This window comes from Phacochoerus africanus, chromosome 4 (assembly GCF_016906955.1).
Source record: "Phacochoerus africanus isolate WHEZ1 chromosome 4, ROS_Pafr_v1, whole genome shotgun sequence".
Lineage (NCBI taxonomy): Eukaryota > Metazoa > Chordata > Mammalia > Artiodactyla > Suidae > Phacochoerus > Phacochoerus africanus.
This window is the reverse complement of record NC_062547.1, coordinates 122,973,051-122,998,049: the sequence shown is the minus strand read 5'-3', so window position 1 is coordinate 122,998,049 and position 24,999 is coordinate 122,973,051. Positions and strand designations below refer to the sequence as shown.

Sequence of the window (24,999 nt, the reverse complement as noted above, 5' to 3'; positions counted from 1 at the left end):
TACTTCAATAAAACTTAAAAAAAAAGCACCACAAACAAACTGTGCTCACTCAACTTTTAAATGTATTCTAGTTAGTGTAATCTTCAGTTGACCCTAAAATGAAACTTGCATAGTTTCTAGTCCCAAACCTTTACTGCTCAAAGAGCAAACCATCTCAAATAATTAACATATCTAGTCCAAGTCACAAGTGTGTAATTCTGACCATGACTTAAGATTATTTCTCTCTCCCAAATTTATGAAATACATTTAAAATTCCCAGTTCAACCCAAGGAAGCCCTTTACTAGATTTTCAGTGAAGGCAATATAACACTTTGTTGCTCTTCTCTCCCCATCCTTACCTGAAAGACTCAAAAGCAAAGCTGTAACTTTTTCTAAAGAATTATCTTTGCAAAATCCTATTTCCTTTCCACATGTTAACCCTTCTTAATATCCAAGATCTAGCTGAGGCGTACAAATGACACAAAACCAGCTCCTTTGAAATCTTCTTTATAAATTCTATATACAGGCTATCTGCCTTACTCTGACTCTGGTATCTGATTTATACCCTATTAGTGCATTGTATAAAAAGGACTCAGGAAGAACGCCATTCCTAACATCCTGTCATAAGATTTACTGGTGTATTGTCTATGTTGCCCTATTTGTTCACAGCTATATTCCAAGCACTTTTACACTGCCTGGCACATGAAAAGCACTGAAACAAATACTCGTTGAATGAATGCAAGAAAACTGGAATTGATATCTCAAGGGTATAAAAAAAATTAAGCCTGTTGACTCATACTTCCAAATTGATCTTTAGAAAGATGATATCGGAATTCCCATCGTGGCTCAGTGGAAATGAATCTGACTAGTATCCATGAGGACGCAGGTTCGATCCCTGGCTTCCCTGGCCTCGCTCGGTGGGTTAATGATCTGGCGTTGCCGTAAGCTGTGGTGTAAGTCACAGATGCAGCTCGGATTTGGTGTTGCTGTGGCTGTACTGCAGGCTGGCAGCTACAGCTCTGATTCTACCCCTAGCCTGGGCACCTCCATGTGTCTTGAGTGTAGCACTAAAAAGACAAAAAAATAAAAAATAAAATAAAAAGATGATACCAACTGTGTGCCTTTACTAACAGTTAAGAGTAGCTTTTCTCCACTCACTCATTACAATAGATAATATTTATTCTCTTCTTTCTGGGTATTTCACATTACTTGATTTTGAGTGTGGTCAATCAAGTCATAATATGTTCATTATTCATACGTACTACTGTTTAAAAATTTCCTTTTCCCTCTCCATTTTTGTTGACTTTTGAGATGTCTGTTATTTTCCAATTATTTTTTGAGACCTCCTTTTAAACAAGGCATTAACCCAAACTTGTACGTATTTCCCATCAAGTTTTGGTTCTTTTCCTTATGGGGTTTCTGCTTCACAGAAACTTTTTTTAAAATTCATTTATTTCCCTTTTTTGGCTGCCTCGCGGCACATGGAGTTCCCAGGCCAGGGATCAGATCTGAGCTGCAGCTGCAACCTACTCCACAGCTGTGGCAATACCAGATCCTTTAAACCACTGTGCTGGGCTGAGGATATAACCAGTGTCCTAGTGCTGTAGAAATGCTGCCGATCCTGATACACCACAGCAGGAACTCCCAGAAACTTTTTATTGATACATGAAACTATTATTTTTCCTTTTCTTTCCTTTTAGTTTATATTTCTGATGTCATACTTAGTTTTTCTAACTCTAAAGCAACAATTCTCATCCAAAAATGATAGAACACAAATGACAAATGTTAGCCCAATATGTAATTTTTGATTTTCCAGTAGTGACATTTTAAAAAGTAAAAAGAAACACATGAAATTCATTGTAACATATTTTACTTAACCTAATATATTCAAAATTGTCTCATTTAAATGTGTAAACAGTTAAAATTTAGTAAGATTTTGACATTTGTTTTCCTTGTGCAAACTTTTAAAAACCAGTATTTCATATATCACATCCCAATTCAATATTTAATTTTCTTCATATAGGCCTTCTATATTTCCTATGTTTCTTCCCAGCCGATTTATTCAAAAATTATAAAAAGAATCATCAGGAGTTCCCATTGTGGTTCGGTAGTAATGAACCCGACTAGTATCTGTGAGAAAATGGGTTCGATTCCTGACCCCACTCAGTGGGTTAAGGATCTGGTGTTGCCTTGAGCCGTGGTGTAGGTTGCCGACATGGCTCAGATCCCACATTGCTGTGACTGCAGCATACGCCGGCAGCTGTAGCTCCAATTTGACCCCTAACCTGGGAACTTCCATATGCTGCGAGTATGGCCCTAAAAATAAACAGCAAATAGAGCATGGGAAATGGTGAATTCTCTGTATATAAGAAAAGGCATGTCACAATGAAAGTAAATCAATACTTTTTATGTTAGTTTGGTTTTATGTAAACTAAAACACATTTATAATATAATAAGACCACAAAGAATAGGTTTATTGGTTTAATCCCCTAATTAGTTGCTTACTTGCAATGCCAAATGCATCTCCAATCCCCAAAATTGAGATCTGTTTTATCTGGATTTTCTTCTTCAGCTGTCTTCTCCAAGTTTGCATTGGACCAGAGTTGCAAACAGCTAGAACCAGTTAAAAGTCGATTGCCTAAAAAATACATGCATCATTCACCAATTATTATTTAGGTATTTAATTAGTGAGTTAAGCTACATGCTCAAGAGTTTCAAATAATACTATAAAGATAATACAATTTTTTTTTTTAAAGTCAAATAATAAAAAGAGATTTGAGACATGGGAGAGTAAGGCTATATTTTAACCTTGCTGAAGCAGTTTAGAAAAAAAAAAAAAAGAAGAGATTTTATAATCTCTCATTCAACAAACATTTATTTTTTTGTCTTTTTGCCTTTTCTAGGGCCACACCCACGGCACATGAAGGTTCCCAGGCTAGGGGTCTAATCAGAGCTGTAGCTGCCAAGCCTACACCAGAGCTATAGCAACGCTAGATTGAGCTGCGTATGCAACCTACACCACAGCTCACGGCAACACTGGATCCTTAACCCACTGAGCAAGGCCAGAGATTGAACCTGCATCCTCATGGATGCTAGTTGGGTTTGTTAACCACTGAGCCACGGGAATTCCTTAACAAACATTTAATGAGCGTTTTCTTTGGAACAGAAACTGTGCTAGGCACTGACAATACAATGAAAAATGAAAACACTGTGCTTTTTCATGATGAATTTACATGCCAGTAGAGAAATAATATAAACAGAGTTAACCATTCTTGAACTGTTAAGTAATCTACTCATTATCACAAAATCTGTAGTCAAATATGTGAACATTTATTGGGAGCTAATTATATGATGGGCTCCTAAAAATAAATAAAATACCAAACAAAATTGAAACTCAGCCCTTGTCTAATAAAAAATAAATAATTACAATAAATGGTAGTACTATAGTACACTAACCATATAATTTATCATCCAAACAGGAACAATTGTGAAAATAAAAGGTGACACTTAATAATCATATGAGAACAACAGGCATAAACTGGGACATGAATCCCTCTATCCATGGTAGTTATATACAAAAAGCTGTATTAATGCCAAATTTAAACCAAGGTAAAATTTTCACTCTTTTCACTGTATGCATAAAATATACACACAGGATAACAGCTAGTAAGCACCAATCTCATGAGAAAAAATTTTAAAACTTTTTTTTAAATCTAAAATAATCTTAGTTTACCTTCTAAGACAATTTCCAATAGTCTGAACTTTGTGTTCTAAATTGACACTTTTTCTCAGCCATTTCATCTACTATGTTAAAACTTAAGCTGTCTTATCTATCTTCACTGATGACTTCTAGTTCTATGTTCCAAAGATAATTTCTTTTAAAAATTCAGATTCAGGAGTTCCCGTCATGGCTCAGCAGAAACAAATCTGACTCGTATCCATGAGGACACAGAGTCAATCTCTGGCCTTGCTCAGTGGGTTAAGGATCCAGTGTGGCCGTGGGCTGTGGTATAGGTCACAGACATGGCTTGGATGTGGTGTGGCTGTGGCATAGGCCAGTGGCTACAACTCCAATTCAACTGCTAGCCTGGGAACTTCCATGTGCTGTGGGTGTGGTCCTAAAAAAAACCCCAAAAAACTGAAAAATAAATTAAAAAAATTCAGATTCAAATTTCTACCTACTGCATATTTCTATATGATATGCAATATCTCAAATTCCATACATCCAAATAAAACTTACACGTTTGACTATCTTGAACTCCTACATATCACTCCTCTTTTGATCACAGATACTCTCAAAGTAATCTGAAATCCAGTTGCCAAGTAATGTCAATTCTACTACCTAAAAACATTTCATAGCTATGTATTCCCTTCTTTAGTCACGTGATATTAATTGAGCACCTACTATGATAAAAGCACTGAAACAAGTTCTCATTTCTTATTCTCACTACCATGACTACATATTCTCCAAAGGTAATTATAAATAACACAATACTGATTTTCCTGTTTCTGTCTCTGATCATTCTAAGTTACTGCTACCAGAAAAATCTGGCAAAACCATAAAATCATCTTGTCACTAGCCACTCTCAAAAACCTATACACTTTATACAATAAAAAAAAATTACGCTAAAATTCCTTGGCATGACTGTAAGGCTTTCCATACACTGCAATCTTATCTCATCGCCAGACTCACTCCAGCCTCAATGAAGTACTACTAATCATTAGAATATATCTTCTGCTTTTTCTTTCTTTGCACATTGTGATAAATTAGTAAATATGGCTTTTGAACTTTTTTAAATACATAAATAAATGATACATATTATAAACATTATTTCCTTAGAATTCACTTCACTTTCCCACCATCCGCACCCTCCCAACCTATTTCCACCCTCACTGTTAAAATCTATCTACACTCATGTCAAAAGGCTCCCCTTCAGTTGAACTTTGATTCTCTAGAGAGAATTAGTGTCTCCTTCCCAAAATAACAGGTATCCCTACGATAGCTGGACACTATTATAGGGCATATTTTCCTAAGTTCAGTATAAGCTCTAAAGAGCATGATCTGTTTTACTTACTTTTGTGTTCACCACAATCTCACAAAAAGCACACAAAGTAGAACTGAAATATATGAAAGTAAAAAAAAAAAAAAAGCAATAGCCTAGACAAGTGTTATTTCAATTCAGTTAATCCTCTTGCTCCTTACCTGCAGGATCCCAAGTTATATTGTGAGCTATGGAGTCCAGAAAAAATTGGCCACTTTTCTGCCATTGACTATATAATTCCTAAAACGAAAAAAAAGTCATTTAGTAAATTATTATGGGCATCTTTTCATTGTTCAATGTATACACTGACACTGTTTTGAAAAATTTTTTAAAAATATTTTTGGTTAAAGTACAGTTGATTTACAATGCTATTATTATTTTTAATAATATATGCATTCATTTTTTTGGTATAATTGACCATGTAGTCATATTTAAAGAGAATAAGATGTTCAGTCCAGTCAAGTAAAATAAGGAATATGTTATGGAGGAGATTAATGAGAAAATATCCACTCCTAGAAGTCCAAAAGTCTGTCTTTAGAATATTTAAACAATCAATAAATATTAGCCACCTACAACATATGTATTAATCTCATATGTATTAATGCATTAATCTTTTAACATTATAATTATAATTACTACTTTATTATTATAGTTACAAAGGTTTAATTTTAAATGTGCCTGTGTCTCTACTATTTGAGGATTCCTTCTCTTTCAATGTTTCATCTTCACCTGACATCACATGGTATATATAAAAATTCAGAATAAGAGATATTAAAACTTCCAGGGAGTTCCTGTTGTGGCACAGCGGAAACAAATCCGACTAGTATCCACAAGGTTATGGGTTTGATCCCTGGCCTCGCTCAGTGGGTTAAGGATCCAGTGTGGCAGTAAGCTGTGGTGTAGGCCACAGACATGGCTCGGATCCTGCGTTGCTATGGCTGCGGCTGTGGCTGGCAGCCATAGCTCCAACTGGACCCCTAGCGTAGAAACCTCCATATGCCCTGAGTGCAGCCCTAAAAAGCAAAAAAAAAAAAAAAAAAAAAAAGAAAGAAAAAAATATTAACACTTCCATTATATTACAGTAATTTAAGGGCTTTTCATTCCTTAAAGCAGTATTTTTCAAACTCTTTAACCTGAAAACCAGTAAGAAATACATATTGCATTATGACCGGGAACACACCCACACCCACACCCACACATAAATACAACCTAAGTTTACCTTTACTATATATGATGCACTCTAACATTTTCTATTCTCTTTCATTTTCTGTTAAATACAGATTGTGGCCTACTAAGTAGATTTCGCTAACCCCTAATAGATGAAATACATAAACACTCTTAGTGGTTCTCCTACTTCACTATGAAAATAGCCTGAGATGTTTATACTAAAAATTCAATTCTCAAGACCCATCCTCAAAGGCTCAGGTTCCAAAGGTCCAGGAAGGAGCACAGAAATCTGTACTTTAAATCAAAATCTCCAGGTGATTTTGATATAAGTGGCCTACAGAATATGCTTTTATGAAACACTATCTTTCAGGAATGGCTCTCAGTCACAGCACACATCAGAACGTCCTCTAGAATTAGATATATAAGGACATAGGCACAGCCCTATACCTATATGTTTAGAATTCGCCACGGCATAATCCAGACACATATATAGACTAGTGAGTCTAAAGGGTACTTTTTGTAAAGAATCACCATCTTAAAAGGGGATTCCAGAATGTACAAATAAAATATTTTTTTAATGAGGAGCTGAAGATTCTCTGAGACTATAGCCTAGAATTAAACATTCTGTTCATCTTCCAAGTCCGTGATTTTTTCCATTTGATCCAGTTTACTTATCAGGCTTTTTTTCTTCACCCTCTCTGCAAAGTCAGTGCTGACTACCAATAAACTAGCATCTTCTTACTGAATTTTTCACACTGTTATATTAAAAAATTATAATTAGTAGAAAAGAAAATGGGCAAAACGTGAAATTCTCAATTCTACCCCTATTAGTAAAGGTATTTTAACAAACTGATTTTTAAAGTTAGTTATTTCATTCAAAAAATATGTATTGTGGAGCTCCCATCGTGGCTCAGTGCTTAACGAATCCGACTAGGAACCATGAAGTTGTGGGTTCAGTCCCTGGCCTTGCTTAGTGGGTTAAGGATCCAGCACTGCCTTGAGCTGAAGGTTGCAGACGCGGATTGGATCCCGCGTTACTGTGGCTCTGGCGTAAGCCAGCAGCCACAGCTCCGATCAGACCCCAAGCCTGGGAACCTCCATGTGCTGTGGGAGTGGCCCTAGAAAAGGCAAAAAGACAAAAACAAAAACAAAAAACATGTATTGAGAATTATTTGAAATGTAGTATTTTGGGTGGAACAACCCCCTTTAAAATTTGTTTTAAAAACTGACGTAAGCATATGAGAGCTCTAATATTTGATTTGTTAGGTAATATATAAACACAAATAGAAATGAGAGGAGAATTGTGGACTCTCCTTCAATGAAATTTTAAAATGTATTATTTAACCCAGAGAAAATATTTTTCATTAACACAAGTAGAGGAAAAAAAATGCTCACACTTAAGAATCAATAGTTCTCTGGTTCTACTATTAGTTCTTTGGCTCAGTAGCTGTTTCATTGCTCAAGTCACTTATTTCCTTTGGTTCTCTTCTGACTTATTTATAAAAAAGTAATAATAACAGCTGCCAAACTAAGTCAGAAGGAATTTATATGATACTAATGAGCTAAGTGAAAATGAAATGAAAACTCTTAAAAGATGTAGAAAGTAAATCTATTATTAAAATGTTAATTCTTTCAATTTAACACATTTCCACAGTCTTTGACATCAAGAATGAATAGATATTAACCAACTTCAGAACTGGGCAGAGCCTCTTAAGACTCACTTGCTTAACAAATAGCTACAGAGCAGAAGAGAAAGAAAACATTCCTATGATTCCTACTACAATGCTCTTTAGATCACACTATGCTGATCCTCTCTCACATGGTTTAAATCACTAGTTTAATCTTTAGACCAATAACCTGGTCTGTCTTTTATATTTAAAAGCATTTAAACACCCAAGAAATCTACTATGTGACCTCAATATTTATAAACTAATGTTTAAACCAACTTTCAGAACTATTTCTGAATATAATTTCTTTATAAAGAAAAACACTCATTGAGCCACCAACAATTATATTACAATTATATACGTGCAAGATAGTAAGTCCAGGAAGTATGTTAAAACTTTACAATTAAAACATGTCACTTTAAGACAAAACATATAAGGCAGAAAAACTACACAAAAGTAGATCACAGCAACAGAGAACAAGTGCCAAATACGACTGGACAATGTTTACCACTATCAATAAAGTAACTGACAAACTTCAAATTGCTGACTCTTCAAATACTTATTATAAAAGGAAAAAAAAAGATGGAAGAAAGCATTTCAAGACAATTCATTAAGCTAATTTTTTTTTTTTTTTTGTCTTTTTAGGGCTGCACCCGTGGCATATGGAGATTCCCAGGCTAGGGGTCGAATTGGAGCTGTAGCCTCTGGCCTACGCCACAGCAATGCCAGATCTGAACAGCGTCTGTGACCTATACCACAGCTCACGGTAATGCTGGATCTTTACCCCACTTAGCAAGGCCAGGGATCAAACCCACATCCTTGTGGATACTAGTCAGGTTCATTAACCACTGAGCCATGACGGGTTCTCCCAATTCATTAAGCATAATTTAGTTTAATTCTATTTCAATGAAAGTATTGAACACAGTTTTAATAAGGAAGTGGTATTTAACATGTCTTTAATGAGTGTATAATTTATACTGCTTTTATGTGATGATCATTTTAATTTTATACTCTTAAAATAGTCTTTTAATACACAAGACATTTCTATTTCTAAAAGAAAAAGATAAATTACTAACCGAATTTTTCTTTTGCTTCGGTAGGTTAACAGGTTCAAAAACAGAGATAACATTTCCATAGGATGCTGCAATCTTTTAAAAGGAAATAAAGAAAACTTATGACATGTTAACTTATAAATCAAAAGAAATGAACAGTATAACTTAAAATATACCCAATACAAAATTTCCTTCACCAGTACTTGAGAAGGTCAGTTTTGGGGACTACCATATCTGGGTCAGAATACCAGTACTCTCACTTACTGTGTAACTAGCAAGTTAGTCTCTCTGAACTTTAGTTTACATATTTATAATACTATCTTCCTAACAGAATTATTTTGAGGACTGAAATAACATTTGAAAAATATCTGGCATAGAATTATCTACATAAGACACATAGTAAATGTTAATTACCTTCCTCAGAAGAAAAATGTAGTGATGTAATTCTTGTCAAGTATGGAATCCAACATGACTTAAAAATCAGTTTTTAGGTTATCTGTCCTTAAAGTTCACAATTTTGGCAGTGTATATTTAAGTTTTTAGAAATAAAACCTGTCTATTCCTTTGTGAACTCTCTAAAAAGTGCTGAATATTTTCAATTTATTTTATTTGAGTACCCTGAAAATTTATTCTTTAAATCAATAGAGCATAACCCTTCCTGGCTCTGTTTTATAACATGGCTACTACTATAGCTTAAGTCATAAATGAAAACTATTAAAATAATATCAAAGTATTAAAATGAATACATCAGAAATCACATAGATATATAGACTGAATGAATCAGGGATAAAAATAAGAACATATAATCTAGTGAAGAGGGAGTAAGAAATGAGGATGTAACATTCACATGGGAAAAATAACTTTCAAGGACTATTTTTAAGTGTTCTGAGGAGTTCTTAGGATACAGAAATCATCTGTATTGAGTTAGTCTGAGAGTGTTTAGTTTAGGCCAATTAAGTGTGAGTAGGATTTCAGAGTGCGGTGAGTATTCAATAATAGGGCAGAGTATGAATACAAGCATAAATATTAAAAGAAGTAACTAATGTTTGGAGGTGACTGACCACCAGCCCAGTCAGAGGAGAAAATTAACAGACATGAGGCCAAAAAGGCAGGTTTAAGTCATGTTATTCAGGGACTCACACCAAGATGAACAATTTGAACTTTTCTACAATAATGGGAAACCAAGAATGTTTTTAAGCAAATGAATAACAAGATAAATGCAGGTGAATTTTTTTAGAAAAAGTAACCCGGTAGTACTACAAAAAAAAAAAGTAATAATAAAATATTGATGCCTATGGTATCAAGAAACATTTCCTTCTTAAAAGTAAACAGAAGTCCCAAGTGCCAGAACATACAAATTTTCTTCTTGATACCTTAAGGAATCATCTGATTATATCAATATTTTTGAAACAAAGGAAATTTACCGTTTATTAGAGTGATTATAAAACAAAATGACCTCTTCATTCTAGCCAGGACTGTCATAAAATCTGTCTTATCACAAAAATATAATTCATATTTGAAATTATTAATTTCTAACATTAACCAGCTCTATTTGCATCTAGATGGTATAAGTGAGTTTTTACACAATGATGACTGCAGAACTACAAAGCTAAGAGATCAAAACAAGCATGAAGAGAAGGGGAAAAAAATTCTAAATGATTTTTAGCATTTCATCATAAAAATCATTTCTGTAGTACGGTGAGAATAAAAGACTGAACAAAAGAAAGACAGATGAGAGACACTTGTAACTGCTGAAATGAAGGGACATAGGAATAACAAAAAGAAGTCCAAAAAAAAATCAAGCAAAAACTACAAGAGCTGAAACTCCCTTTACTATAAGTATCTTTACACTGGGTCCCAAGAAGTTACTTTTCAGAACAGTAAGTTCATTAGGAACAATCAGATTAAAAAAAGAAAAAATTGGGTCTATTTTGATTTGTTAAACAAAATGTTCTAGTGGAATCACAGAGTCAAACAATATACTTAAGCATCCGGTAAAAAAAATTAAATTTGCAAATTTCAGCCCAGTCTAGCTACAACTATATCTAAGCCTGCTCATCTATGTCTATATAGCGATATATAAAGATATATATATATATATATGATATTGCCTATTAGTCATGACTGTCTTATAACTATGCCTCTCTCTCTTTTAACCTGATATAAAAGCATATGCCCTGTTTCTTTGGTTGTTGTTGCTGTTTGACTTTCAAGGTAACTTTCTACTTCTCATATGTAAACAGAAATTCAGATAACATTTTTTTATTTTTCTCATAGACCTGGAATAAATTAACACAAATTATAGACTTTAGAAGAATTTATCTTAATTTTCATACAAAGTTTATCCCAAAGATATAAGGAGATAACTGTTTACAAAGAATGAGTCTAACAAATTCTTACCAGGAGTTTATCTGTAAATATACTAAAGTTTATTGTCATTCCTTTCCCTCAATCCAATCAATTTTTTAAAAAGTAAGCTTTACACCTATTCTAGAGGTAATAAATATTTTATTTCTTTGCCAATTCATAGAGAAAATTATGCTATGTTTCAAAATTATATAAGAACAGAATTCCTGACCATTTCTAAGATACAGCTGAGTCAGGAATTTTGTTCTTTCCAGTGCATCTTAGAAAGCCAAAGAAATATGTAGCTACATTGTCTTAGAAACAAAAAGAAAGTCTCTAATTCAACAGGAAATGGATATTTCAGAGACTCTCTTGACAAAAACCACATTCAAAACAAATCTCATATTACCATAAGATTACAAACCTTGCCTTGTTGCACTGAACAATCTACACATCCTACTTGAATATTTCCATGTTTAGCTCCTGGGATTATTTGCAATCTTTCAAAATCACTTCCCAGTATAACAATGTCACATCCAGATGCATAAGCCTAAAAACAAAACAAGAACAAAATAAAATTAAAATGATAAAATTCTCAAGAAAATATTCATCATGTAGGACACTGGCATTAAATATCATTTTTTAACAGACTAACTTTATTCTTTTTAAAAAATTTATTATTTGAAAATATTTCCTTTACCCTACCCATACATAGTCCCATTAGCAAATTTGGTCAGTTCCATCTACAAAATATATGTGGATCCCTTTCACTTCTTACACCTTCACTGAATGCTACTGTCCCTACTTAGCTACTATATATAATCTCTCTCTTGCTCTATTATTTATACTCTGACTGCTCCATTCTTGCTTCCCTCTAATTCCTTCCCACACTAAGAGTGATCTTTTTAAAATGTTTATTACACAAAGTAATTTTCCCTTTTTAAGACTCTTCAATAGTTTCCTCTTTCTACCTGAAATAAAAATCTCAACTCCTTACAAATGTCGATGCCCTAAATGATTGTCCGAACTCCCCAAACCTCACGCTAATCTTTGCTTCTCTCAACAGGCTCCTGCCCCTATACTGCCCTTCTTTCTGTTCCTTGGGCATATCAGTCTTTTCCTCCAAGAAGTGGTTTATCTTCCTTCTATCTGCCTGGTCTTCATCTAGCTAGCTTTTTTTCAGCAAGCACATCTCAGTTTCTGAATATGTTCATATTCATTACTATTCTTCCCCCCAACCCTAATTACTTTCTATCACACTACTGTTTTTTCTTCTCCATAGTATAGTTAAGTTCTAAGACAAAAAGGTAGAGTTCAAGTTTATCTTGTTCCCTGCTCTTAGATCACAGACGTTTCTTCCATTTAAGAGTTTCTGGCTGTTATCCTAGAATTTACATATATAGGCCGGCATGCAGCATAACAATAACAATACAATATCTATCACAAACTGTTTTCCATCTTGAGAAGTTCTTAAAATTTTATTAATTCTTTACTTTCTTATTTTTGCACATGTACATAAACCTTAATGTAAAAAAATCATAATATAAACTTTACGACTATAATTCCTACCAAAGCCAAAATAGTTCGGTACAAGCTACAAAAAAGTATCAGACAAGGTACTTAAGAGAACATACAAATAAATCTGCTCACAGTTATCAACAAGAAAATGGGCCCTAAATTGGCAGACAACCTCTTAGTGGCCTAGTGGGCAAAAGAACTCTGATCTTTTGATTTTTGACCTCGTGCTACTTCCATAGCAACACAGGGACTTCCCTAGTTAGTCATAGCTTGCCTGGAATTTTCCTAAAAGGAATTAGGGGAAATCAAGTCTGGTTTAACTAGTGTTACAAAGTGGAAAAAACTGGCTCAGTAAACAAACAAACAAAAAAATCTCATGATGGTCTACTCATCTATGTAAATATCTACAGTAAAACCATAAGGCTTGTCACAAGACTATCAGCAAGAATTCCAAAAACTAATTTATTTTAAGAAAAAATTTTCATTAACAGTACTCTATAGTACCTTAATATTTTAGAAACTGATTTTCTCCTGAATATTAATTTTTTGGCCATGCCCACAACATGTAAAAATTTCTGGGCCAAGGATGGATTGAATCCACGCTGCAGGAGCACCCCAAGCTGGTGCAGTGACGGTGCCAGATACTTAACTTGCTGCACCACAAGGGAACTCCCTGAATATTAAATTTTGATAGGATACTGATTATCACTGTTTACTAAGAGACTGTTAAACTTGGAATGTGTACAATTAAGATTTTCTCCTCATGAAACATATTTTTTCCAGTTTCCATTAACTAGAAAAAAAACACTATATATATACATATATACACACACACACATAAACACACACACAGCAGGAGTTCCTGCTGTGGCAGAGTGGTTCAGGAATCTAAGTGCAGCAGCTCAGGTTTGCTCCCTGGCCTGGGACCCGGTGTTGCTGCAGGGTAGGTCGCAGCTGTGGCTGGGATTCAATCCCTGGCCCAGGAACTTCCAAATGCCACAGGTGCAGCCATAAAATTTAAAAATAAGTAAGTAAATAAATAAATAAAATAAAATAAAAATGTGTCCTTAACTTTGCTTTCCTTTTGTTATATCTCCAATTATCTACCTACTTTCATATACTGTGTCATACCTACTTTTGTCCATCACAACTCTAAATTTTCCTGAATTGTCTACATTAATCCTCAAAATATCTCACAAAATTATTGTTTAACACAAGTATTAAACATTTACAGAGTTAATCAATGCAAAATTATCTCAAAAGTAAATACCCAGCCCTAAAAGAGAAAGATGCCAACTTATTATGCAAATAAACCCTGACCATTAAAAGACCTATCCAGTTCTGGATTACCCTTGTTATTCTGATGCTGCTATATCATACTATCATTGACTAGTACTTCATTTTTTCTTAATGACAGTACTAGAAGGTACAAAGCTATTTCTCTCTAGGTTTGGTAAACTTTAAATAAAAACTAATGATCTTAATCTGGAATCTCTCTCTCATTCAGTCTTCACTTTCTTCTTTCAGAGTTGTATCTAATGGATGGTAATAAACTAGTAAATGGGGGGAAGGATATAAACAACTACAGTCCACAATTCATGAGCTATTCTGCTTGAGGCTTACAATAAAATTCTCTTGGTTTTGCTTGTTTAATTAAATATCAATCTCTAGTTTGACTATACAATTAAATGTAAAATTCATTAAACACTCAAACTATATTTGCATTTTGTTCCATTTCTTAATCATTCTAAGAACATGTAACTATCACCATAAAAATCCTGCCGTGAATAGAATAATGATTGAATAAACGATTACATATCCACAACGGAGTATTAAAAAACTATAAAAGGAATGAGGAAGAAACCTAGGAACTGACTTAGAATGACTTCTAGGGGATATTAAAATATGAAAAAAGCCAAGTATAAAAGGGCATATAAGGCATTTTTGTGTGTGTAAGGAACAAGGAAAGTAAAAAAAAAAAAAAAATACATGTACCTGCTTACTACAAAAAGAAACAAAGGGAGGAAAAAAATAGGGAACAATAAAGTTGGCTACCTACAAAGGGAGTGAAGATGGAGTGGAAGCACAGAATAACACTTTTTTTTTTTCCTTTTTAGGGCTGCACCCATAGGCCAGGGGTCAAATTGGAGCTGCAGCTGCTGGCCTATGCCACAGCCACAGCAATGTCTGATCTGAGCCGCATCTGTGACCAATGCCGAAGTTTCGGCAATGCAGGATCCTTAACCCACTGAGCGAGGCCAGGGATTGAACCTGCATCCTTATGGATACTAGTCAGGTTCTTAACCCACTGAACTACAAAGGGAACTCCAAGATTTCATTCTTTTTAATGGCTGAATAATATTCCATACATTTCATTTACACACACACAGACACACCACATCTTCCTTAGCCATTCATCTACCAATGGACACTAGTCATGACTTCTGCAACATGTTAAACACCACACAAATTCAAAAAGAAATTAAATAAAGCAGAATGGGGGGGGGTGAAACAAAGGAACTAATTCCATTTCAAACAAACACTATACACTGAAAGAAAAAAGGCGAGAAGGAATTAAGTAACTTATGAACACAGAATCTGACAATATATTTTCGGTCTTGGACAGTGAGAAGAAAAAAACTAGTCCTCCTGCGTTTCTCCTTTACTCTCACATAATTACCACATTCACAACACTTTTGACAACAGATGTGTGGAGGTTTTAACTATACCAATCAATTCTATGACTCCAACTGGACAACCTACAACTTAACTCAATCCTGACACTACCTGGATCTAGCATCAGATCCCACAGGCTAAGTGTTCAGTCTTAACTGAGACTGCCCATCACTTCAGATGCTAGTCACGAGTAGTACGTTGCCAAATTATCCACAAGTTCTGCCACATTTCTCTATAAATCAGAGGGTCCCATGACCTCCTCCCCCTTGGATTTATTTACTAAAATAACTCAAAGAACTCAGGGAAACACTTATATTTACCAGCTTATTAAAGGATATGATACACAGCCAGATAAAGAGACAGGATGATGTCTCGGAGGGTTCAAAGTTCAGGGGCTTCTGTGCTCATGAAGCTGAAGTGCACAGCCTCCTGGTACGTGGATGTGTTCACCAACCTGGAAGCTCCCCAAACCCCATATTGTTAGGATTTTATGAAGACACCCTCATGGAAGTATGATCAATTATTACCTCCATTTCTACCTCTTCTCCCCTCTAGAAAATGGACAATGGGGCTGAAAATTCCAAGCTTCTAATCATGGCTGGGCCTTTGGTGACCAGCTGCCCCATTCAGGAGCACACTGAGAGTTGCTCCATTTAGAACAAAAGATGTTCCCAGTCCTCTTACAACTTAAGAACTTATAAGGGTTTCAAGAATTCTGTGTCAGGACCCACGGTCAAAGACCAAATTTTAGAACAAGAAATGCTCCTAATACTCTTCTCACTTAGGAATTTACAAAGGTTTCAGGAGCTCTGTGCCAGAAGCGGGGGGCAGAGACCAATACATACATCTTCTGTTATATTAAAGGCAGGGTGAGGAGAAGAACTAACAAATTCTGAGCTCTTTTGTAGGTTTTTAAAAATTACAGAAGTATGGACAATGCAATGCTGAAGCTATTTTATTTGGTTTTGGTTTTTTTTTTTTTTTTTAGGGCTGAACCTGTGGCATATGGAAATTCCCAGGCTACGGGTCAAATTGGAGCTACAGCTGCCAGCCTACACCACTGTCATGGCAACACGAGATCAGAGCCACATCTGTCACCTACACAACAGTTCACAGCGACACTGGATCCCCAACCTTCTCAGCGAGGCCAGGGATCAAACCCATGTTCTCATGGATACTAGTTGGGTTCGTTACCACTGGGCTGTAACAGGAACTCCTGAAACTATTTTAGATGCATTATAGAATTGAGCAAATGAGCCAAGGTTCTCACTGTGTAAGAAAGACCAAAGAAATGAAATGCAAAAGACACAGTAGAGTCTGGTAAGACTGAGCTAGAATCAGAAATATTGGTATAAAATCATGCTTTCCAAAATACATATATTTTCATGTACACATGTAAACATGTGTGTATATGTGTATGTATGTGTATGTTATATACATATACATGTGTCTATTTGCTAGTTCTGTCCATTGAAAGGGCCAAGAAACAAACACTCCAGTAGCAGTGACATCACTTAGCATCTTGATCTTGGTCTCCAATATCACTCCCTATTAAAAGAAATCAGCGCTCCTCAAAGAAATGTCTTATTACAGGGCCAGGGAGGGTAGCTACAATGAGAGCCTAGAACACCTTGTTATGCCAAAAAGAAATGAGGTGCTTTAAAAAAAGAAAAAAGAGAAAAAAATACCAGGCAAGAATCATCATCAGTGGGTGCTTACTCCAGAGGGAAATTTTGATAAAGATCAGGATATTTGTATGGTCTTAAAATGTCCCTCACACATGGCTTATCAGCTGGGAAGAGGGAGAAAAGAAAAAATTATACAGTGGAGAAATTGGGCAACACCATGATGGGTCATCAAAATTAACATTACTGGAGTTCCCATCATGGCGCAGCAGAAACAAATCCGACTAGGAACCATGTGGTTGTGGGTTCCATCTCTGGCCTTGCTCAGTGGGTTAAGGATCCAGTGTTGCCGTGAGCTGTGGTGTAGGTTGCAGATGCGACTTGGAACTGGCGTTGCTGTGGCTGTGGTGTAGGCTGGCAGCTGTAGCTCCCATTTGGCCCCTAGCCTGGGAACTTACATGTGCCGAAGGTGCAGCCCTAAAAAAGCAAAACAAATAAATAAATACGTAAAAATAAAAATAAAAATTCAAAATTAACATTACTAACGACAGATATCATGTGCCTCCAAATATGAAACCTAGAGAAGGACACAACATCGCTGATGCAGAATTCTGGCCAAGAATGCATAACCTCAACCTAAGTTAGAGGAAACATCAGACAAACGCAAAATGAGAAAAGGTTTGTTTTTTAAAAGGGGAAGGGGTACTATATTCTTGAAAAGTCAAGGTCAAAATTAATAAAGAAAAGGGAAAAGAAAGGTGATGCTAAAGAGGCATGATAACTAAATGTAATACCTGACCACAGACTGAATCCTACACTGGAAGGGGTAAAAATGCTATAGAGAACACTGTTCTATCAACTAGTAAAACTGGAACATGGATAATACATTAGAAAAAAGTGGTATGTAAATTTATGAACTTAATAACTATACTGTGATTATGTAAGAGAATAAATACTCCTATTATATGAAACACAAACTAAAGTATTTAAGGGTAAAAAGTCATGACAAATATAACCTATCTTCAAATGGTTCATTAACAAAATATGAAGACACTTATAGCATGCACAAATGATAAAGAAAACAGGGATAAATTATTAACAATAGCCAGACCTAGGTAAAAAGAATATGGGTGCTCTTATACTATTTTCATTTTATAACTTTTTCTGGGTATGCAATTATTCCTAAATATTTTTTTATATAGTAATGAAAACATCTCAAATCTAAATAATTATCTCAAAAAGTTAAAACAGAAGATGTTGCTATTCTTTGTGCTTTCCTCTATCTCTCAATCACTGTGGTCATCTGAGCCTTTAGCTGGGCAAAATGCTAACTACTTTTCACTGGTATCCCAGTTAATCTTCACAACAAATCTTCTGAGATATTCACTATAATTAATCCATTTTACTGATAAGAAAATTCAAACTTAAAGAGACTGAGTAATGAGTTCAAGTGTCAGAGCTAGTATGAGGCACAAATGAGGTTGAAACCAAGTTATAACTAAGGGGAAAGAACATGCTCTTACTTCTGCTATGTAGCCATTAATGCCTTAAAAATAAGCAGTGATGAGCATTTAACAACTGTCTCCTAATTTCTTGCCATAATTAAAAATAACTTCTTCGGATGTGAAGCAAATAGAATCCCCATAATTGCTAGTATGAATGTAAAATAAAATGATATCACTACTTTGGAAATTCCAGGAGTATAGCTAGAATTCCTACACACAGGTATACTCTACCTCTAAGTTTACACTTAACGGAAATGTATCCATATATACCCTAAGAAACATATAAAAGAACATTCACAGCTATTCATAAAATCTCCAAAGTAGAACCAACTCAAATATATAATGGAATTTATAAATAGCCTGTAGTATAATCATACAATGCAATATTACAAAGCAATGGTTCTCAAACTGTCTGGTGTCAGGAATACTTTGCACTCTTAAGATTAAAAGTATTGAGGATAACCACCTTAGCTTCTCCCTCCCCAAGAGCTTCAGTTTATATGTGGGCAATTGTATGTATGTATGTATGTATGTATGTATTTATTTATGGCTGGACCTGCGGCATGTGGAAGTTCCCTGGCCAGGGATCAACCCTATGCCACAGAAGTGACCCAAGCCAATGCAGTGATGCCAGATCCTTAACTTGCTGTGCCACAAGCAAACTCCAATATTTAGTCTTTTAGAAATTAAAACAGAAAACTAATATATCAATTGATTCAGTAATCAAAACTTTCCAACAAATAAAAGCCCAAGACCAGATAGCTTTACCAGTCAATTCTACCAAACATTTAAAGATTACTTAACAGCAATCTTTCTCAAGCTTTTCCAAAAAAGCTAAGAGGGAATATTTCCAAACTCATTTAATAAGACCAGTATTATCCTTATACCAAAGCTACACAAGGACACTACAAGAAAACAAAATTACAGGCTAATTTCCCTGATGAATATAGATGTAAAAAATATTCAACAAAATATTAACAAAGTGATTTCAACAGCACATTAAAAAGATTGTACACCATAATTAAGTGGAATTTATCCCTGGGATGCATGGATGGTTCAATAAAGGCCATATAGGACAAGCCCACAGCTAATTTACTCAAGGTAAAAAGTTGAAAGCTTTCCTCTAAGATCAGGAACAAGACAGGATGCCCATACGCTCATCAATTCTATTCAACATAATACTGGAATTCCTAGCCAGAGCAATTACGCAAGAAAAAGAAAAAAAAAGTGTTTGAATCAGAAAGGAAGACATAAAACTATTTCTGCAGATGACAAGGTATTACAGAAACCCTAATGACTCCATCAAAAAACTGTTAGAACTAATAAACTCAGCAAAATTGCAGAAAACAATATCAGGAGTTCCTACTGTAGTGCAATGGGTTAAGAATCTGACTGCAGGGGCTCCAGTTGCTGTGGAGATGTGGGTTCGATCCCTGGTTCAGTAGGTTAAAAAGCTGCAGCATTGGATTCAATCCCTGGCCCAGGGAATTTCCATATGCTGCAAGTGTGGCCATAAAAGAATTAAAAAAAATCCAAAAATCAACAACAACCAAAAAATCAACTGCATTTCTATGTACTAACAACAAAGTATTCAAAAAGGGAAATAAGAAAACAATTCAGTTTACAATAGCATCAAAAAGAATAAAATGCTTAAGAATGAATTTAATCAAAGTGAAAAACCTGGTACACTAAAAACTCTAAGGCAATGATTAAAGAAACTGAAGATAACACAAATAAAAAGACATTTTGTGTTCTTGGAATGAAAAGATTAATATTTTTAAAATGTCCACACTACACAAAACCATAGATTCAATGTAATAGCTATCAAAACTCCAGTAGTGGAAATCCCTGATAGTGCAGCGGGTTAAGGATCTGGCATTGTCACTGCTGTGGCTCAGATTTGATACCAGGTTGGGAATTTTCACATGCCATGGACATGGTCAAAAAAATTATAGTGGCATTTTTCAACTAGGAAAAAAATCCTAAAATGCACACGAAAACACAAAAGACTTCAAATATCAAAAACAAGCTTGAGTAAGAAGAACTAAGCTGGAGCGATCACATTTCCTCACTTCAAACCACATTACAAAGCCATAATAATCAAAATAGTAGGTATCAGCACAAAAACAGACAAATGGGGGAGTTCCCGTCGTGGTGCAGTGGTTAACGAATCCGACTAGGAACCATGAGGTTGCGGGTTCAGTCCCTGGCCTTGCTCAGTGGGTTAAACTATCCGGCATTGCCATAAGCTGCGGTGTAGGTTGCAGACGCGGCTCAGATCCCACGTTGCTGTGGCTCTGGCATAGGCTGGTGGCTACAGCTCCGATTCGACCCCTAGCCTGGGAACCTCCATATGCCGCAGGAGCGGCCCAAGAAATAGAAAAAAAAAAAAAAAGACAAACGGACCAAGGAAAAAGAATCATGAACCCATGTGCAACCCACACATATATGGTCAACTAATGTTTGACAGAGTCACCAAGAATACATAATGGGGAAAAGACAGTTTCTTCAATAAATTGATACTGGGAAAACTGGACATCTACATGCAAAAGAATAAAGTTGGATCTTTGTTTTACATCACACATACAAATCAATTCAAAAAAGGATTAAAGACAAACAGAAGACCTGAAACCACAAAACTAGAAGAAAATATAGGGAAAAAGCCCCTTGACAATGGTCTTAGTGATGTTTTTTGCACACCAGAAGCAACAAAAGCAGTAATAAACAAGTAAGACTACATTAAACTAAAAATCTTCTGCACAGCAAAAGAATAAAATTGAAAAGGCAACCTACAAAATGGGAGAAAATATTCATAAACTTTATCTGATAACAAGTTAATATCCAAAATATATAAGGAATTCATATAACTCAATAGCAAAAAACAAACAATCCAATTAAAAAAGGGCATGGGGTCTCAAACAGACATTTTTCCAAAGACATACACATAGCCAATAGGTACATGAAAAGATGTTCAACATCACTAATCATCAGGCAAATCAAAACACAGTAAGATATCACTTCACACCTTTTACAATGCTACCATCAAAAGGGTAAAAGATAAGTGCTGGTTAAGATATGGAGAAAGGGGAATCCTTGTGAACTCTTGGTGGGAATGTAAACCGGCACAGTCACTGTGAAAAAACAGTATGAGGATCCTTCAAAAAATTAAAAGTAGAACTATCATATGTTCAACCAATCCAACTTCTAGAATTATATCCAAAGATGATGAAAACACTATAAGAGATATCTGCACTCCAATATTCATTTAATCATTGTTCACAACAGCCAAGATATGGAAACAAACCTAAGTCTCCATGGACAAATGAATGGATAAAGAAAATGTGCTTTATACACACATACATACACACATAGTTTGAGGTTAGTACATGCAAACTGTAACATTTTGAGTGGATAAGCAATAAGATCTTGTTTGTATAGCACAGGGAACTGTATCTTATCACTTATCATGGAACATGATGGAGGATAATAGGAGCAAAAGTATATATGTATGTATAACTGGCTCACTTTACTGTACGGCAGAAATTGACAGAACATTGTAATCAAATGTAATAAAAAATTCTGTACAGGAGTTCCTGTCGTGGCGCAGTGGTTAACGAATCCGACTAGGAACCATGAGGTTGCAGGTTCGGTCCCTGCCCTTGCTCAGTGGGTTAACGATCCGGCGTTGCCATGAGCTGTGGTGTAGGTTGCAGACGCGGCTCGGGCTCGGATCCCGCGTTGCTGTGGCTCTGGCGTAGGCCGGTGGCTACAGCTCCGATTCAACCCCTAGCCTGGGAACCTCCATATGTCGCGGGAGCGGCCCAAGAAATAGCAACAACAACAACAATAACAACAACAAAAAAGACAAAAAAAAAATTCTGTACAGATTTTGTACAGAAATCAACTGTAATAAAAAATTTTTAAGAATATTGTTTAATCATAAAAAAGAAGAAAATCCTGTCACTTGTAACAACAGTGAGGGCATTATGCTAAGTCAGAAAAAAGACAAATACTGTCATATGTATTCTACTTATATGTGGAATCTAAAAGCAACGTACTAATAGAAACAGAGAATAGACTGGTGGTTGCTAGAGGCTGTGGGTAGGGAAATTGGGAGGTGTTGGTCAAACAAGATACAAACTTTTAGTTATAAGGTGAGTAAGTTCCAGGGATCTAATGTACAGCAGGGTGAGTATAGTTAACAATATTGTATAGTACAGCTTGAAAGTTGCTATTGGAAAAAAGCTTTAGTGTTCACATCATAACAACAACAAAATGGTAATTATGTGAAATAAATGATATGTTAACTAACCTTACTGTAGTAAAGACTTCACAACATACATGTGTATCAAATTATTACACTGTATACCTTAAACTTACACAATGTTAATATCAACTGTATGTCAATAAAGCTGAGGGAAAAATAAGATGAATCTGTAAAGATAATCCAAACTGGATATCATGTAAAAGTCACCTGAAATAGACATATCTTCTTATGGATATTTCTAATAGAATATTTAAATTAATTCAATCTCTAGAGTTTATACAGTATGATGAATTAATAAGCATGGAAGTACACCAAATCAAACAGGAAAAACAGACTTTAATTTAAAATGGACCATGTGGAGCTCCCGTTGTGGCTCAGTGGTAACGAACCTGATTAGTATCCATGAGGATGTGGGTTTGATCCTGGCCTAGCTCAGTGGGTTAAGGATCTGGCGTTGCCATGAGCTGTGGTATAGGTTGCAGATGTGGCCTGGAGCTGGCATTGCTGTGGCTGTGGCATAGGCCAGTGGCTACAGCTCCAATTTGACCCCTAACATGGGAACTTTCATATGCCATAAGTGTAGTCCCAAAAAGACAAAATAAATACTTTCTTTTATTTTAAATAATATTTATTTAAATTAAATAACAATATTTAAAATGAAATAAAATACAATGGGTCATGTACCCAAAGTTCATAGCAGCATTATTTATAGTAGCCAAGACATGGAAACAACCCAAATGCCCATTAATAGACAATTGGTTTAAGAAGATGAGGCACACGGATATGACAGTATTAGCCATAAAAAAGAATGAAGTATTGCCACCTTGTAGTGACATGGATGGATCCAAAAAATATGATCCTAAGTGAAGTCGAACAGAGAAAGACAAATACTATATGGTATCACTTATATGTAGAGCCTAAAAATATAATACAAATGAATTCACATATAAAATAGAAACAGTCTCACAGACATAGAAAATAAGCTTATGGTTACAAAAGTTTCCTTTGGGAGCGGTGAGGGATTAATTAGGAGTACTGGATTAACATATACAAACTACTATACATAAAACAGATAAGCAACAAGGATTTACTATATAACACAGGGAACACTATCCAATGTCTCATAATAACCTATAGTGGAAAATAACCTGAAAAAAATATATAACCAAATCACTTTGCGGCACACCTAAAACTAACATAATATTGTAAATCGACTATATTTCAATTTAAAAAGTTAATCAATATAATTTACATATTGACAAAATAAAGAAAAATTAAATAAATAAAATGGGTTATGTTTGATTTAAAAATAATCTACCTGCTACTAAGCCATAGCAGTGACAACACCGAATCCAAAACTACCAGGCAACCAGGGAACCCCTGCTACTAAATTCTTAAATAAAAATAACCCATCTATCTGATTTTGAATAAAAGCCTAAGATGTAATACTATACATAGTATTCTAAACCAAAATCTAAAGCTAGTTTTATAGATTTTTCTAAAACAATAAGTAATTCTCAAAAATTCATTTCAAGGCGTCATCTTATCAAAACAACGAAAACAGCATTGATTTATCAAATTGCCATGCCACCTAAGTTTCAAAATTAATATATACATATTACAATTGGTACATTAGCTGCTTCTGTCAAAAGATCTATAATCAGAATAACCTATTATTAAGCAATGAAAATTAAATTGACAAAAATCCTTGTATTAGGCACCTGTAACATTAGGTTTACCAATTTTGAGACTAATCAAGGTGCAAAGAACTCAATTCACATGTGTGCTATCAAGCGTATAACTGAAACATGATTTTTAACTTTAAACTTTGGCAGACAACCTTTACGAATATTCTAAATTTCAAAAACTACCCAAGGTTGTATCAGTCAGCATTCTTTCAGAAATCTTGTGATTTCTGTAAAACACTTCAATTTCCTGTTTTCACTGTTTTGTTTTAACCAATCATACCAAGTAAACATCCCAAAGAATTTCTTCCTGGTATACTTCCTGGTTAAATGACTTAAATTTGGCATGTTGTAATTAGTATTCTCGTTTTTTAAAATACAACATTAAAAATTAGGGTTACATCAATAATCTGGAAAGTACCATTATACTATTTAAAACATAGTATTTTTTAAAAAGCCAAATATTTAAA

At 34.9% G+C, this 24,999-nt stretch overlaps 1 protein-coding gene across 8 annotated transcripts in view; it reads right to left on the bottom strand.

Moving 5' to 3' along the window:
* Positions 1-24,999, bottom strand: part of DMXL1 (Dmx like 1) — a 144,176-nt gene that overhangs the window by 114,167 nt on the left and 5,010 nt on the right. For all 8 annotated transcript variants that reach the window (XR_007134574.1, XR_007134573.1, XM_047778479.1 and 5 more), the window contains exons 2-5: positions 11,678-11,803; positions 8,932-9,003; positions 5,183-5,261; positions 2,485-2,617 (exon numbers count right to left, since the gene is read on the bottom strand). Coding sequence is in view for 6 of the 8 variants with exons in the window: in XM_047778479.1 (XP_047634435.1) it covers positions 2,485-2,617; positions 5,183-5,261; positions 8,932-9,003; positions 11,678-11,803 (410 nt within the window). In the remaining 2 variants the exon portion in view is untranslated. The remainder of the gene's footprint in view (positions 1-2,484; positions 2,618-5,182; positions 5,262-8,931; positions 9,004-11,677; positions 11,804-24,999) is intronic.